The 18,158-nt window shown below is 41.8% G+C and overlaps 1 protein-coding gene across 1 annotated transcript in view; it reads left to right on the top strand.

Annotated features, from left to right (window-relative positions):
* Window positions 1–18,158, top strand: part of Wwp2 (WW domain containing E3 ubiquitin protein ligase 2) — a 110,632-nt gene that overhangs the window by 7,975 nt on the left and 84,499 nt on the right. Inside the window, exons 2-3 of the mRNA XM_013012888.1 lie at window positions 2,304–2,451; window positions 2,760–2,881. Of these exons, the coding sequence (XP_012868342.1) occupies window positions 2,304–2,451; window positions 2,760–2,881 (270 nt within the window). The remainder of the gene's footprint in view (window positions 1–2,303; window positions 2,452–2,759; window positions 2,882–18,158) is intronic.

An 18,158-nucleotide genomic window follows, 5' to 3' on the forward strand; every position in this document is an offset into this window, starting at 1 on the left:
GACAGAGTATCTACAAATGTGTGTGTGTGTGTGTGTGTGAGAGAGAGAGAGAGAGAGAGAGAGAGAGAGAGAGAGAGAGAGAGAGAGAGAGAGAGAAAAGAGAGAGATATTCGGGGGGAAGCAGAGCTAGTGTAATGTACAGTAACATCAGGTGACTTGAGTGGAGGGTGTAGAGGAATTCTTCGTATTCATTTTGCAAATTTCCTTTCAATTACAGGACTCTCGATTAAAACGAGGCCTTAAGTTAAAGGCATGTAGCGCTGCTTTTTCACCAGCAGGTGGCCTCAGCTAACCTTGGGCTGTGTGTAAGGTCCTGTGTTTTTCTTCTCCGTTCAGCCTCAGCACCACCAACCTTAATTCCCAATACTGACCCTTGTTGCTTCTGAATCATAGCCACAACTGTGTTTTGCTTTTGTTTTTTGTTTCTAGACTTCCTTCCTTTTGGCTCTGGAGAAAGTTATTGCAGATATAACCTGGAATGTTTGACCTATTCTAGGTTGTGGGCCTGTAAGGGACAGAGTCACCTACCTCCCTTATTGCCTGTGAGGGAGATTTGCTTACTCTCAACAGAGGGTGCCACTGATCAGTCACATCCTGTGATTTGGGGCATAGCATGGAAGATGGTAGAGACGTTTTTTTCCTTACAACCTAGGTTTTTCGCCAGCATCATAAAGTACTGAGAGACACATTCCCCTGAGGCATAGTACTTGCTTGGCTTGTTGCTCTGTGAGATTTTGGCTTGCTGGTGCCAAGTGAACATGAGAAAGCCTACCGAAAGAAAAGGAAATACAGGGGAGGGGAGGGATGGTATGGGAAAAGCAAAGGAGGGAGTAACAATGCTTGATAGGAAACGTACTCATTACCTTACTCAGGTAACTGTAACCTCTCTGTACAGTATCTTTACAATAAAAATATATATTAAAAAAAAGAAAAAATAAAATTATAGCCACAGGCAGGGGCTGGGGGGGGGAGGGTGGGGAAGGAAATACAGATGACTAATCAGCACATGAAAAATATTTGGCCTTACTGTTTATTGAAGAAGAATACTAGAGTGGACAACAACGTCCAGTATGGTGTGGAGTCAGGCTGGTGGGCGTACATTTTGGCTTGTGGCTTTCTGGCTGGGCAGCCAATGACCTCACTTCTTAGTCCTGTTTCTTCCTGGTAAAGTGGCATGATGGCTTATTCCCCATCTCATGCATTTGTTGGATAGTGTGTGCATAGCAGTGTCTATGATAAGTCCTCATTGAGTCTTAGAATTACCTTGAAACTGTTCTTAAAGATCTGTATGGTTTGCCAAGAGTGAAGAAACATTAATCAGCACTCTGCAGTGTTTGGTGAAATGGATCTATTCCTATATTTAGTGTCCACCTAGGTTTACCCTTTGTGAAAGGGAATTAGGCAGTTTTAAGAACTTAAAAAAAATGTTTATGATGGGTGCCAGTGGTTCATGCCTGTAATCCTAGCTACTTAGGAGACTGAGATCTGAGGATAGTGGTTCAAAGCTAGCCCAGTCAGAAAAGTCTATGAGATCCTTATCTCCAGTAAGCTACTTAAAAAAAAAGCTGGAAGTGGAGCTGTGACTCAAGTGGTAGAGTGCTAGCCTTCAGCAAAAGAAGCTCAGGGACAGTGCTCAGGCCCTAAGTTCAAGCCCCACAGGACTGATACAAAAAATAAATAAATGAAAATGTTCATATACTTTTGGGAAATATTCAGCACATGCATATATGTATATTTGTGGCAATTTTTCTTTCTTTTTTTTTGGGGGGGGGTCTGATCATAGGGCCTGAACTCTGGGCCTGAGCGTTGTCCCTCAGCTCTTTAGCTCAAGGCTAGCGTAGAGCAAGAAATTATAAGCAAATCTTAACAATGGTAAAAAAATAATGAATATTGTCATACAACAGAATTATATTGTAGGGTTGTTTTGGGGGTTGGGTATAGGTCACTGACATAATGCTTGCTTACTCAGTCTTCATTCTCAGCACTTCCAAATGAAAAAAAAAAAAGATTTTGGATGGGGGAGAACTTTAAAGAATTAAAGAAATAAAAATAAGTTTGTCATGATAACTAATGATGATCATCTCAGGGGTTTCAGATAAAAACTGACTTTTTTCTTATGCTTCATGGTTTTTAAGTTTTTCAATACTCATTTCTTATAAAGGTTTTTTTTTTTCTTTTTAAGAAGCAGGAGAAAGGAAAATTTACTTTTGAAGAGATTCCACAAGAGCCAGGCAGACCACCTGCCACAGGAGGGCATGGGAACTCTCTGGCTCATCTTCCACTCTTTCTCCTGTCCAATGCAGTGGTGTCGGCAAAGCCCAAGGTGCACACTCGACAGCCTCGCATTAACTCCTACGTGGAGGTGGCCGTGGATGGACTCCCCAGCGAGACCAAGAAGACGGGCAAGCGCATCGGGAGCTCTGAGCTTCTCTGGAATGAGATCATCGTTTTGTAAGAGAAAGTCATTTCTTCTGGAAGGCAATAAGAAGGGGAAGGCAGAGGTGCCCTTCAAGGATGAGGGGGAGCCTCTGGCTCCTGCCCCAGGGCTCCTCTGTCTGTGTTTCTACATCACAGAGCTCACAGAGCATTCATTGTTAGCTAGAGGGTTGCAGGTCAGCATTGGGGTGGGGAAAGGTGTATGCCAGTGTCTTCCTGTTTTGCAACCCCCAGATGTTAGCTGTGTAGTGTAACTGTTTTCTTGCAAGTTGTAGGAGTGATCAATCTGCTCCGATGCCATGAATCAGGTCTTTGTTTTCCAGGAATGTCACGGCCCAGAGTCACTTAGATTTGAAGGTCTGGAGCTGCCATACCTTGAGAAATGAACTTCTAGGCACCGCTTCTGTCAACCTATCTAACGTCCTGAAGAACAATGGGGGCAAAAGTACGTATGATGAAGGGGTAGCTGAAGTGATTCATCCGTGGGGCTGGGGAGGGCAAGCAAGTGGGTCTGGGGTACCCTTTCACCTTTAACACTTAGGGCCAGGGCTGCAATGCTTCTGACCTCACTTGCTGTTTGTGGAATCTGAGGAAGGCTGAGAGCCTTTCTGCCTCTGCCGGCATTCAGTCTCCTGCATCCTGGGCCTTAGTGGTGAGATAAATTGCCGAGTCCCCCCATCCTTTCTCAGGGTGTAGACCTTCCCTGTGCCCCCTTCTGACTCAGATGTGTGATATGTTGGGTTAAACTGTCAAATGCCTCCAGCCTAAATCACTGCTCTCCTTTTCTGAACCCTAGAACAGAACAAACGATGCGTATGTGTGTATGTGTCTGTGTACGCATGCGTGTGCATACGCATATGTGTGTGTGTGTGCATGTACCTCATGGTTAGTAGGGCTTTGTGGGTGATTACTGGATGCTGGGAGATGGCAGCTCCACCTGAATTATTGAGAGTGCCTCTGTCACCTGGGCATATAAATCCTCACTTTTCTGTTTGTTGCTGTTTGTGGTCAGTGGCCTAACCTGAGCCTGTGGGCTTTAGACCCTCCCTCATAAAGCCTCTATTCAGAGCAGGGCCATATGTAGCGACTGAACGTTGCAGAAAGAAAGCCTTGATGTCTGCTGTTGAGAAAATATTTTTTGAAAGTAAATTTAAGCTGAGAGAGATGTGGGGGTGGGGAGTGCTGAGTCCCAGGGAAGTTTACATTGATTTAAGAGTCTTTTCCTTAGGAGCCAGTCTTTTCTGCTGGCATTATAGAGATGTGATGGCCCCTGTTGGCCTGAGGAATGGTGGAAGAGCATGGCTATGTCTCTGTTTTGGTTCTGATGCTTACTAGTTTTTATTTTCCCAAGCCCTAGCCTGCTTGTTGGGATTGATTATCAAGGAAGGTTGTATTTGTTATTTATCTGGAAATTCTCACATTATGGTCTAACACAAATATGAATGGACTCTTTCCCCATCTTCATTTGTCTAGTTAACAGACAAGCTTTGTTGTTGTTTGTAGTAGTGGGGATTGAACCAGGGCCTGTGCTCTTCTATTGAATCACACCTCCAACTCTACATACCAGGTCTTTGTTATAGAAGTAAAAGTTGAAAAATCAGAACATTACAGAAAAGCACACAAACATGCAAAAAATAAAACTCACTGTAAACCCAGCACCTCACATTACTGCTAACATTTTGGTATGTGTACTCTTTTGAGCTTTTAATCTGTGTGCAGATATATATTAATAGTGTGATTTCAATGAAACAGAGCAGAGTTCAGAGCATAATGTGAACACAGTATGCCTTTGCCTCTGTAAAATGTATCAATCTTCATTTATTTATTTTTACTATTTTGGTTTTCTGAGATAGAGTGTTATGTAGCTCAGGCTGGTCTTGAAGTCACTGTGGTCTTACTTCTGCCTCCTGATTGTTGGTTATAGATATGTATCACCATGCCTAGCCATTTATTTATTTGTATTTTATTTTATTATTTTATATTGGTCTTGGGGTTTGAACTCAGCTTGGGTGCTGACCTTGAACATTTTTTGGACAATGCTAACACTCTACCATTTAAGCTATATCTTTGTTTCCAGCTTGTTGGTGATAAGTTGGAGATAAGAGTCTCCTAGCTGGGCACGGGTGGCTCACGCCTGTAATCCTAGCTACTCTGGAGGCTGAGATCTGAGGATTGGGGCTCAAAGCCAGCCCAGGCAGGAAAGTCTGTGAGACTCTAATCTCCAATAAACTACAAGAAAACCGGAAATGGTGCTGTGGCCCAAATGGTAGAGTGCTCACCTTGAGCTGAAGAGCTGAGGGACAGCGCCCAAGCCCAGAGTTCAAGCCCCATGAAAAAAAAAAAAGAATCTCTTAGACTTTTCTGCCCTAATTGCCTTTGAAATGTGATCCTCAGCTCTCAGTCTCCTGAGTAGCTAGGATTACAGGCATGAGCCACTAGTACTCAGCAGTTACTTGTCTTACTTGCTTTATTAATCATTATTATTAAAAAAGTTAGGATGATTGTTAAACTTTTCTCAGATATCCTAAGCAACCGTTAAGATGAAGACATGATTGTTATTTACTGCTTTAACCTCCCAATAGTTATAGTCTTTGAGTTTCTAGAATATACCTAATTGCTTGAGGTAGATTTTTCCTTGAAGGTTTTGTTAGGATCACTATTAATGCTTTCTTGGGGGTTTTCTGTCTGTATACATCAGTAAGACTTGTCTGTAGTTTTGCTCTATTTTTGAAAGTTTTGGAATCAAGGCTAAACTAATTTTATAAAGTAAATTGAAGCACTTTCCAACTTTGGGAACTGACTCCTAGCACGGGAATGATCTGTTCCATGAGTACAGGAAAGAACTCAACCATAAAACCAACCAGGCCTGGCATCTTCCTTTGAAATAATTCTTTGATGGCTTTTCAGTCCCCCACTTTCCATAATTATTGGTTTATTCAACTTTCCTGATTCATCTTGAGTCAATTTTGTTAATTCATTTTTTTCTGAGAGAATTGTTTCGTGAGATATTCTTATATACTAGTATAAGGATCTAAATAGTATTCTCATTTTATCAAATGTGTGTAATTGTTTTTACTTAGATTTTTTGATACTCATATATTTTTCTCTCAGCTTTTCTTCCTGACTAGCTTAAGTGGTTTTAACTTTTTTTGTTTGTTTGTTTCTGGTTGGTCATGGGGCTTGAACTCAGGGCCTAGGTGCTGTCCTGAGCTCTTCTGCTCAAGGCTAGCGCTTTACTAATTTGAGCTACAGTGCCACTTCTGGTTATTGAGTGGTTAATTGGAGATAAGTGTCTCATGGGGTCTTTTGTGCCCTGGGTGGCTTCGAACTGCAATCTTTAGATCTCATCTTCCTGATAGCTGGGATTACAGATGTGAGCCACCAGCACTCAGCTGTTTTAACTTTTTGTTTTTAGTTTTCTTCTTTTTTTTTCCTGTGGTGCTGGGATGAAACAGAGGCTCTTGTGCATACTCAGCAAGCACTCTACCACCAAGCTATGCACCCAGTCCTTTAGTTTGCTTTACACAGAGCGATTTGGATTTGTCAATTATGTCATATTTTCTGTTTTTAGCTTTATTCACTTTTTCCCTTATATCTGTTTGTCTTCATTCATTCATTTACTCACTCATTTCATAACTTTTCAAATTGAAAGCTTAGTACATTTTTGTCCTTTCTTGTTTCATAATGAAAATATTCTTGCTTTAAACTTGTCTCTGATTTTTTTTCTTGTGAGTATTGAAATTTTTTTTCAAAGTAAAGTGCACAAGTTTAAATGTTACGGCTTGATGAATATGTGCATATATTCACACGTTCACATCTGTGCTTATCACCACTTTGATCAAGATACAGAACATTTTCCTAATGTTCATATCACTGAGATCATACAGTACCCTTTTCTCCTCCCTTCCTTTCCTTTCTTTCCCTTTTCTCCTCTTTCTTTTCTTTTTGTCTTTGCAGATCTGTCTTTCTCTTTCTCCCTTTCTCTTTCTCCCTTCTTCCCTTCTTCCCTTCCTCCCTTCCTCTCTTTCTCTCTTTCCTCCTTCCCTCTCTCTCCTTCTCTCCCTCCCTCTCCCTCCATCTTGCTTCTCTCGTTTCCTTCCTTCCTTCCTTCTTTCTTTCCTTCCTTCCTTCTTTCTTTCTTCCTTTCTTTCCTTCTTTCTTTCTTTCTCTCTTCTTTCAATGGGATTTGAACTCGAGGCCTAAGGCCTTGTGCTTGCTAGGCAGGTTTTCTACTACTTGAAACATGCTCTTTTGACTGGCTTATCATTTTGTACTATAAAATTCACCCATTAATGTATCAGAAGTCTGGTATGAGATTTAGTTGTTGTATTATAATATGTGAATATGCCACAATCTGTCTGATTTCCTCTTGGTGAGCATTTGAGTTGTTTTCAGTTTTGTCATTGTGAACATTTTTTTGGGGGGAGGGGCAGGGGTACTCAGGGCCCCATGCTTGCTCAGCACACAGGTGTTCTACCATGCAAGCTGCAACACCCCCGGTCCTTGCTTTGACCATTTGAGGAGATCTACGCATGCATAGCAGCATGGGTTCACAGGGTGGATATGTTTACCTTTTGTAGGTATCATCAGTTTTCTAGTGCTGTACAAATATTGTATTTCATAAATCTTGTTGTTTTGCTCATTGTTTGTAATTAATATTGAGATTTCCTCTTCATGCCCAGGGTTATTTAGAAAGGCATATTTTTTTTTTTTTTTGTCGGTCGTGATGCCTGAACTCGGCCTGGGCACTGTCCCTGAGCTCTTCAGCTCAAGGCTAGCGCTCTACCACTGGAGCCACAGCAGTGCCACTTCCGGCTTTTTCTGCTTATGTGGTGCTGAGGAATCGAACCCAGGGCCTCATGCATGCAATGCAAGCACTCTACCACTGAGTCATCTCCCCAGCCCTAGAAAGGCATGTTCTGTGCTGCTTGGGGTGTTGGTTGTAGCTGTTGCTGGCACATTTGTGTATGGCTGAGTTGGGTAGTAAGCCCATTAGATCAGAGTCTGATGGGAAATGTGGCTCTTGGTAGGGCAGTGGCTACTTTTTCTCGGGAAATCAGATCTGGAAGGACAGCAGCACAGTCTGTGTACAAAATGTTCTGGTCATGTTTCACAAAGCCTTCTCTTAAAAAGAGCAAAGCCATTTCTGGGTGACTGTAAATATGTTGTATAGAGGAGCTATTCATACTTTGTAGATGCAGGGGCCAGACTAACTGGATGACAGTCTTGATTCCAGCAGTTTGCTGACATTGAGGAGTCACGGAACTTCTATGTGCTTTATTTCATTTTCTGCAAAACGTTGTTTTGATATAAAATGAACTGAGAACAGCATCTGGCACATGTAAGACCTATGTAAGTAGTAGCTGTCTCCTCTGATACAAAAGTTCATCCTAAAAGTTAGCAAGTTTGAGTCCCTGAAGTAGGCCACAGAGATCATTTTCTGGTGTGAGGCCTTTTGCCTGGAGGCAGTCTTGAAGTTGTCACTGAAGAGAATCCCAGGGTGGGGCAAATTCAGAAGCTTTGGTGAGGTGGAGTGGAAATATCCTTATCTTGGGACATTTCAACACCATGTTTTTGGTGCCTGCTGTCAGCCTAGAGCTGCTGGGCTGCAAATGCTTCCAGAGGCCAGATATGAATGCAGTCACACAGGGCAATTGGGTCCCATTATGTTAGATTGGTTTTTCTCCCTTTGGTCTGGTCATTCTAAATAGCTCTTCTCTGGAAAGGCAGCAGATGCCCTTCCTGGCATTCTTCTGTTCCACAGATGTCAGATGTAACTAGTTCTTGCACTTGTTTCCTTGTTTCCCTTGGGTGGACTTGTAAGTTGACTAGGAAACTCAGCTGGCTGTTTTGTGTCTTCTCTTAGCAGAGGGATGCTATGCTGGAGGGTTTTTCTCAGGCTCTGTGTATTTATGGCCAGTCTTGGCTTTCTGCAGGGATGTTGACCTGGGTGTGGCTGCAGAGAGGATTTGACCGAAAGTGCTTGTCTGGCTCCTAAAGATAGTTCTACTCCAAATCAATTGGGTTGCATATTGTTTGTGTGTGCATGGGCACTCATGTTAGAGATTAAACCCAGGGTCTAATGCATGCCAGGTAAGCATTAGCTTGTAATACTGAGCTATATACCCAGCCCACATATTGATTTCAAAAACCCTTTCTATTATTTTAGAGGTATTTTCCTGGAGGGGGTTGGTGGGGTAGAATCACATTATGTAGTCAAGGCTGGCCTAGAATTCACTATGTAGCCTAGACTGGCCTTGAACTCGTGATCTTTTAGTTTTGGCTTCCTGAGTGCTGGTGTGGTGGTGACCACATATAATCCCAGGTATTTAGGAGGTGGAGGTAGGAGTTCAAGCAGATCCTGAGCAAAGTTATATAGATACCATTTTTAAAACAATACAAAACAAAAAGGAATAGCTGCGTGAACCCTAAGTTCAATCCTTAGTACCTCAAAAAAATTAAATTCAGAGTAAAGTTGTAATGTCATAACAAAGAATTTCTCTGCACACTTCAACTGATGGTTAATATTATAATACATTTGCTTTTACATTATTTTCATTTATATATACATATATAATTATTCTCTGAACCACTTTAGGGTAACCTATACCTTGTGCTTTCTCCTGAAATGCCTGTTACCTGCTAACAAGATGGATTGTTTCTTCTCTTACATAGATATAGTGCAACTAACCAAATGAAATTTAACTTTTTATAATATTGTCTTCTCATTTCAGTTTTTGAGTTGTCACAGTAATGAGCTTCAAGTGAACTTCTCTCTTGGTGCAGTATTTCATGCATTTACTAAGATGCTGCTTTGCATTTAGTTATCAAATCTGGGGTTCTTGGGCCTTTTTTTTAGTTAGTCATGGGCTTGAACTAAGGGTATGGGCACTGTTCCTGAGCTTTTCTGCTCAAGGCTATCACTCTACCACAATGAGCCACAGTTCTACCTCTTGTTTTCTGGTGGTTAATTGGAGATAAAAGTCTCATAGATTTTTCCTGCCCAGGTTGGCTTTGAACCACTATCAGATCTCCTGAGTAGCTAGGATTACAGGCATGAGCCACCAGTGCCTGGCTTTAGGCCCTTTTTTTTTTTTTCCATCTTTCATGATTTTGCATTGTTAGCACAGATCAGCCAGACATTGGTGGTTCATGCCTGTAATGCTGGCTACTCAAGATACTGAGATCCAGGGGATCACTGTTTAAAGCCAGCCTGAGCAGAGCCTATGACCAAAAGTCAGAGCTGGATGTGTGACTCAAATGATAGAGTGCCAAAGCCCTCAGTTCAAATGCCAGGACTGTCCAGCACCCCCCCCCCCCATCAAAGAAAAAGAGCACAGATCATTTGGTTAGAATCCCTTCACTTTGGCTTTCTCTGCTGTTTCTCACTAGAGTCAGAATATGCATTCTCTGATGAGCAGGGATATTGTGTCCTTAGTTCATGGTCTCAGAAGCAGACAACTCACATGACATTAATTTTGATCATTTTGTTATGGTGCTGCCCTCTAGTGTTTCTCCACTGCAACTGTTTGCCTTTGCAATTAAAAAATAACTTGTGAGGAGATAGTTTGAGACTATGGGGTTTTTTTTTTGCACCTTCACTTACTAGGTATTATGTGCAGTCATGGTTTTACTGTGATGGTGGTTATTATTCCTCTTTTCATCTCCCACTTACCAGTTGACATAGTGCTACAAGAAAGAGCTTTCTCTTTTTCCTGTATATAAGCATACTATGTATTGTCAGTCATGGTTTCTTATTTTATTCATGGAGTTGTAATTTATTACTACCATCCTCTTGATGCTAAAATCATCCATGGTGTGGCCTCTTCAAGAGATGAAGTGGTACTTTGTCTTCTTCAAGGGTGGGTAGCTCTCTCAAGCTTGATCCTGTATTTGGACATGTCCCTATCATATATTTTTTTTTGTCCAAATATAATTCAGTTTTTGAATTTACCGTATGATGGTGACATTTAAACTCAGAAAAGAAGGGCAAATGAGCATTGCGATGCCAGCTAACCTAGTGGTTTTCAGAATGTGGTCCTGGGACTGGCAGTATGGGCGTCTCCTGAAAGAAATGTAAATGCCTAGGTCTGTTCCAGACCACAGAATTAGATACTCTGGGGAATGGGCCCAGCAATCTGTGTTTTAACAAACCCCACAGGAGTCACAGATGTAAAGTTAAGTTTGAGAACCTTTAAACAAGTAGTGTGTGTGGGGAAGTAAATTTAGTTACAGCCTTTACATCAACCTGACCTACATGTGAGATGCTTTTTGTTACTTATTTTTTAAAACATTTTACTTTTAAATCAGTGTGGACTTTATTTTGGGGGAGGGATCTAGTTGTTTTTTTCCCTTCTGGATTGTTTACATCCTCGTATGGTTCCGCACACTTCTCACCAGTCTTCCTCTGAAGTTTCTTGGCTCTTCAGAATTTTTTTTTTTGTCGGTCGTGGGGCTTGAACTCTGGGCCTGGGCGCTGTCCCTCAGCTCTTCAGCTCAAGGCGAGCGCTCTACCACTTGAGCTACAGAGCCACTTCCGGTTTTCTGGTGGTTTATTGGAGATAAGAGTCTCATAGACTTTCCTGCCCGGGCTGGCTTTGAACCGAGATCCTCAGATCTCAGCCTTCTGAGTAGCTAGGATTACAGACGTGAGCTACCAGTGCCCGGCTCCCTGACCTTTTTTGTGCTCAAGGTGAGCATTCTACCACTTGAGCCACAGAGCCACTTCTAGCTTTTTCTGAGTAGTTTATTGGATCGAAGAGTCTCATGGACTTTTCTGCCTAGGCTGGCTTTGAACCACAGTCCTCAGATATCAGCCTCCCAAATAGCTAGGATTACAGACATGAGTCACTGGTGCCTGGCCTTTTTATTATTTATTTTATTTTTGTTTGGTTGTTTTTTGGGTCCAGTCGTGGGCCTGAACTCTGGGCCTGGGTGCTTTCCCTCAGCTCTTCAGCTCAAGGCTAGCGCTCTACCACTTGAGCCACAGTGCCACTTCCGGCTTTTTTCCTTTTTGCTTATGTGGTGCTGGGGAATCGAACCCAGGGCCTCATGCATGCAAGGCAAGCGCTCTACCACTGAGCCACCTTCCCAGCCCTTTTATTTTATTTTTTGTTTGTTTTTGCGAGTCCTGGGGCTTGAACTCAGGGCCTTAGCACTGTCCCTGAGCCTCTCTGTGCTCAAGGCTAGCGCGCTACCACTTGAACCACAGCGCCACTTCAGGACTTTTCTGTTTATGTCTAACTGAATAATCAAACCCAAGGCTTTGTGTATGCTAGGCAAGCACTCTACCACTAAGCTACATTCCCAGTCCTTTTTTATTGCTTTGATTGTGGTGCTGGGGATTGGACCTGGTTCCTCACATATGCTAAGCACATGGTCTATCACTCAGTGACATGTCAATCATGCTACCATTTAACAAAGTATGCAACTCTATGCTTTTTTTTTTGGTCAGGAGCTTGAACTCTGGGCCTGGGCACTCTCCCTCAGCTCTTCAGCCCAAGGCTAGCACTCTACCACCTGAGTCACAGCGCCACTTCTGGTTTTCTGGTGGTTTATTGGAGATAAGAGTTTCATGGAGTTTCCTGCCCAGGCTGGCTTTGAACCGAGATCCTCAGATCTCAGCCTCCTGAGTAGCAAGGATTACAGGCGTGAGCCACTGGTGCCCGGCTTCAACTGTATGCTTGTTAAGAAATTTGCCAAATTGACACTGGCTACTGGGAGGCCAAGACTAGGAAAGTCAGAATAGTTTGAGAAACCTCTTAGTAGTGCATGCCTCTCATCCTGAGAGACATGGGAGGCTGAGACTGGGAGGATCACAGTTTCAGGCCAGCTCAGGCAAAAAGCTGTGAGATTCTCATCTCCATGGAAGGATGCTAGAGGCTGGTGTCCCTGTGATTTTAGCTAGGACAGATTAGAAAGCTTAAAGATCACAATTCACCTTGGTACTCAGTAGGGGAAGTGAGACCTTACTTCAAAAATAGCAAAAAAACAGGGCTGGAGGTATGGCTCAAGTGGTAGAGGGCCAGCCTAGCAAGTGCCAAGGCCCTAAATTCAGGCTCTAGTATCACCAAAGGGGTAAGGGGTGGGGTAGAAGAAGAAGGTGGGTGCTGGTGGCTCATGCCTATAACCTTAGCTGTTCAGGAGGCTGAGATCTGAGTATCATGGTTCAAAGCCAGCCTGGGCAGGAAAGTCCATGAGACCCTTTATCTCCAATAAAATACTCAGAAAAAGTCAGAAGTAGTACTGTGGCTCAAGTGGTAGAGGTCTAGCCTTGAACACAAAGAGGCTCAGGGATAGCAACTGGGCCCTGGGTTCAAGCCCCACCAGAACTGGCCAAAAAAAACAACAACCCAAAACAGTATGACTATTACTATGAATGTTTTCATCATTTCAACAATCCTCTATGCCCATTTCTAGTAAATTCCCATTCTAGTCCCTGGTATCCCAAATGCAAGCCTTTGTTTCATTTGCCCCTGTCTAGTTGTGGTGACATTAGTGACTACCATACTTTTTTTTTTTTTTTTGCCAGTCCTGGGATTGAACTCAGGGCTTGGGCACTGTCCCTAAGCTTCTTTTGCTCAAGGCTAGCACTCTACCACTTGAGCCACTGTACCACTTCCAGCTTTTTCTCTTTATGTAGTATTAAGGAATCGAACTGAGAGCTTCATTCCTGCTAGGCAAGCACTCTATCACTAAGCCACCTTCCCAGCCCCCTACTGTACTCTTGATTGGCACCAGATGCCAGGCTCTGGGATTTCAACCCCTCGTTAATAGTCTCTGAAAAGGTCTCTGTGTGTTGTTGCTTTCCATCATCTGCACCTCAGGCAGATAGGCCCAAGCCAGAGCCTCAAGAAATACCTAAGGAAGCCAAAAGAGCCCCCTCTTGCAGCCAGCACTCCTACCCCCTCAAAGTTATAGGAGGGGCCCATTTTGTGGCTTTGGTGTCAGTCAAGAGCTGCTTGAAAGAAAGGTCCTTTTAGCCAGGAGTCTTGAAAAATAAACATATAGACCCTGCAATGAATGTTCAAACAAACCTACTTTCTGTGTTACTGGCTGAGAGATTGCCTTGTGGAACTCATATGAGGAGAGAAGAAAAGCTTTCTGTTAGGAGTTCATTCCATGGGCCGGCCACCTCAATGCAGCCCGGTGGGCTGCTGCCTCTGAAGTGTTCTGTAAGGCTGTGGGCTCTGAAAGTTGGCCAGCCTTTGGAGAACATGTGTGTGATAAAGGAGGACTTTACCCCTTAGAAGGCTGAAAGCAGGCCAAGGCAGTTGCCAGCTTCTTCTTTCTCTAAGGTATATTATGACCTTTGTATTATAATCTAGCATTGGTGATCAAGGTGTTTCCACCTTTTCTTTCTTCTTAGACTTCGGTTCTCTATGTTGGAACAGGGTTTTGTGTGTGGAGGAGAGATTTCCTTTATCTCTGCAGGGCATTTGGTTAGGATTGTGAGATGCCCTGGAGAGGGAAAGACTTAAAGTTTATTTGCTAAAAAAACCCAACAAAACAACAAAAACAACAAGAAGAAGAGTTTATTTGCTGGCTTTCATACCATAAATAATTAATTGCTAAGCTAGATGTTAGCTTTGAATCACTGAACAAGGCAGAACAGATTATAGTTCTCCTGAAATTAAGGAGAGAAAATCTAGAGAAAAAACAGACAAGCATTGAACTGACTAATGGCATAAGACATTCCATTTGAGTAGATGTCATGGAAAGAAGTATAGGGTGCTCTGGGATTGCATCATGGTACTTGCCCCAGCCTTGAGGAGGGATGCGTGTATAGCAGGGAAGGCTTTGTAGAGTGACAGCTATTTACCCAGAGAGCGAGAAGGAGAACAAGAGAAAAACATTCCAGGCTGTGAAGAACAGTTCATGGTAGAAATGGGCTGGATGGGGTCAGTTTGTCAGTTTGGGACCAGGCAAGGTAAGTAGAGAGCAGGTCAAGACTGACAGAGATGAAAGAAGGCAGCTGGCTCCAGGTTGACATAATGCAACAAATGTAATTTAAAATTTGTAGCCACATTAAAAAGAAGGAAAAAAGTAAAGGTGACCTTAATTCTAACAGTGTATCTTGTACTTACTATATATCTGTATAGCTAATAATACAATTTTTTTTTTGTCAGTCATGGAGCTTCAACTCAGGGCCTAGCCACTGTCCCTGAGCATTTTTGCTCAAGTCTAGTTGCTCTACTACTTTGAGCCACAGTTCTACTTCTGATTTTTCTGGTGGTTAATTGGAGATAAGAGTCTCATAGACTTTCCTCCCTGGGCTGGCTTTGAACAGTGATCCTTAGGCTCAGCCTCCTGAGTAGCTAAAATTACGGGTGTGAGCCACTGGTACCTGGCTTACAATACAAAAGGTTATTGTCACACATTAAATATAAAGAAAAGAACTATCAATGAAATATTTTCTTTTTTTGGCACCAGGTCTTTGACATTGGATGTGTCTCTTACATTTACAGCACATCTCAATCCAGTGTGCCTTCATTTCAAGTGCTCAGTGGCTATGTGTAGCTGGGCGGCCTCCACACTGGACAACTGAGGTTTAGAGGCAAAATCACTGAAGGAAGTTCAGGGAACTTCTTTTCTGACTCAGATTACTGTTAGTGTAAAGCTATATTATTTGCACAGTTCTAGAAATACCTTCCATTCCTCTTGAGCCTGCTTCCAGAATAATTCAGATTTTTTTTGGAAGACTTGAGCTATTTGTCAGCCACCTAGCCATCATGTCTAAACTGGGAAATGTTATAGGCATGAAATAGTGGCGTTGAATTGGTAATTGGAAAATAAGACCATTGCCTGGAGATGGACTGTTTTCTTCCCCTTGATATACTTGTTGTTTTTTTTTTTTACAATCATTCTATAACATCTCTACTTTAGACTTACTATTGTAGATTAATTATTGCTTAATCCAAATCCTAATTTGGATATAGTATTTCAAACCTCTGAAATTGTAGTTTCTAAAAATTCAGTTTTTGCTTCTGAAATAAGGTGGTGGGTTAGAAGGTTATGTGTGAGTCAATGAGTGAGTAGTAGTCAGTGTAACAGGACAGACTGTATTCTAAGGAGATCATCAGGAATCACAAAACTGGTGACAGAACAGCTGAAAAGCATGGAGAAACAGAAAAGCTATGAACAGAAAATAGGAAATAGCCTGCAGCTTGAACCCTTTGAACCCTGCCTCCCTGGGAGGGAGGAGAAACTGAAGCCAATACCACAAGTGGCACCTGGGGATTGAGCTCTCAAAAGAAGGTTGCTCATAGCTGTGCTTGAGTGGCTCAAGCCTGTAATCCCAGCTACCTAGGAAGCTGAGATCTGAGGATCACAGTTTAAAGCCAGCTTGGGCAGGAAAGTACATGAAGCTTTTATTGCCAGTTAACCACCAAACAAACAAACAAAAACACCCGGAAATGGAGCTGTGGCTCTAAGTAGTAGCCTTGAGCACAAAAGCTCAATACCTAGACCTTGAGTTCAAGCCACAGGACTGGCATATCAAAAATAGAAAGGAAAGAAAGAAGGAAGAAGGTGGGAGGGAGGGAGGAAGGGAAGAAGAAAGAAAGGAAGGAAGGAAAGGACGGAGGAGGGGAGGAAGGGAGAAAAGAAGACTGCTCATTAAGATGAAGAAAACCAAGAGTTAACATCCAATCAGATGTGCAAATTATAACTTGGAAACATAAGAAATATGAAAAAATAAGGCAATGTGATCCTTCAAAAGTTTTTTCTTCCTTTTTTATATTATCTATTTATTTTTATTGGCAAGGTGATGTACAGAAGAGTTACAGTTACATAAGTAAGGTAATAAGTACATTTCTTGTCGAACTTGTTACCCCCTCCCTCATTTCTCTCCCCTTCTCCCCCCCCAAGTTGTTCAGATCATTTCTAACATATTGTCTTGTGAATATTGCTGTTGCATTGGTTCCTTGCTTGTCCTTCTTCTCACCATCTTGTTGTTCCTCTTCCCTTCCCTAATTCAGATAAACGTATATACGATACCTAGGGTACCAAAATCAAATACAGTGACAACAAGGGATAAACTCCTTCAAAAGTTTACAACTCTTCAGTAGTTGAGTCCAATCTTGAGTGACAGCTTGAGGCTCTAAGATCTAGTCTCTGCATATACATATAGTATATATCGGACACAAATGTATACTAGTACTAGAAGAAGTACACAGGCTAATTATATATATAAAAAATATGCATTATCCTTAGCTGTCAGGGATACATAAATCAAAACTACATTGAAATTCTCTCACCCCAGTCAGAATGGTTATATTTGATGAAACAACAAATGATGGTGAGGGTGGAAAAGATAAAGAAAGCTGTGTATGCTGTAGCACATGCTGTTTGGTGGAAATGTAGATCAGTGTTGCCATGATAGGAGTTAGTATGGACTCCTATAGAATAGAATAACTATGATCCAGCTTTACCCCTTCTGAAGAAATCTAAGTCACTGTGCAATACTTGGATACCTATGTTTATTGTGGCATTATTCATAATAGCCAACTTATTGGGATCAGCCTCAGTGCCCATCAAGAAATGAATAGATAAAAAATATAATGGAGTATTATTAGCCATAAAAAGGCAAAGTTATATCATTTGCAGGAAAACAAATAGAACTAGAAATTATGATGTTATGTGAAATAAGCCAGACTCAGACAAATACCACATTTTCTCCCATATGAGGAAAAGTCATGAAAATAGAAGGACTATTTGGACTATTTGGGAAGTGAGAGGGTGTATATATGAGAGATAAGAGAGGGTAAAGGACGGCTGAGTATGAGTACCTTATATACATGTATGGAAGTGTCATAATGAAATTCTTTATTTTGTACAATTGATATATGCTAGTAAAATGAGCAATTAAATTAACCTACACTAATAGAGTAAATATATGCTAATAAATGAATAACAAAAATGAATAAGAGGAATAAAATTGCTTTTAAAAAAGGAGTCTTTTAAAACCAGCATTTTCTTCATAAAATTATTTTTCTAGTAGGCTTCTACATTTTGCTATGCAAATAACCTTTAAAAGGAGGTCTGTGTTGCAAGCCTGCTGTGTTTATAGACATGGCTTTGGTCCTGGGCAACAGTGATAGGTAGTGTGTGGCTGAGATTTCCTTTGGGCACAGAGAATGGATGATCTGTGAAAGCTGGCGAGTCTGGGAATGGAGATTAATGGTGTGAGGAGGACTTTCCCTACCCTTGAGGCAAAGTAGCGCTAATAAGGAGGCAGCAGTAACCGATGTGAACTATTTATTCTAAAGACTTTATTTTTCCTGATCTATATTTTATTTCCCTAAATATTTATTAGAATTTTTTATTAGCATACATTAGTTGTACAATGAGAGGGTTTCATTGGGATATTACCATACATGTCTACAATGTATATCAATCAGCATCATTTCCTTAATCACTTCTTACTCCTCTCCCCATCATAAAACATTTTAACTGGTTTCATTGTTTTCTTTCTCTCTCTCTCTTTCTCTTTCTCTCTCTCTCTCTTCTCTCTTTTGTCAGTTGTGGGGCTTGAACTCAGGGACTAGGTGCTATCCTGAGCTATTTAGCCCAAGGCTAGCATTCTACGACTTTAACTTTTTTTTTTTTTTTTTTGGTCCGGTTGTGGGGCCTGAACTCTGGGCCTGAGCACTGTCCCTCAGCTCTTCAGCTCAAGGCTAGTGCCCTACTACTTGAGCCACAGCGCCACTTCCGGCTTTTTT

Source organism: Dipodomys ordii, unplaced genomic scaffold, assembly GCF_000151885.1.
Source record: "Dipodomys ordii isolate 6190 unplaced genomic scaffold, Dord_2.0 Scaffold18, whole genome shotgun sequence".
NCBI lineage: Eukaryota > Metazoa > Chordata > Mammalia > Rodentia > Heteromyidae > Dipodomys > Dipodomys ordii.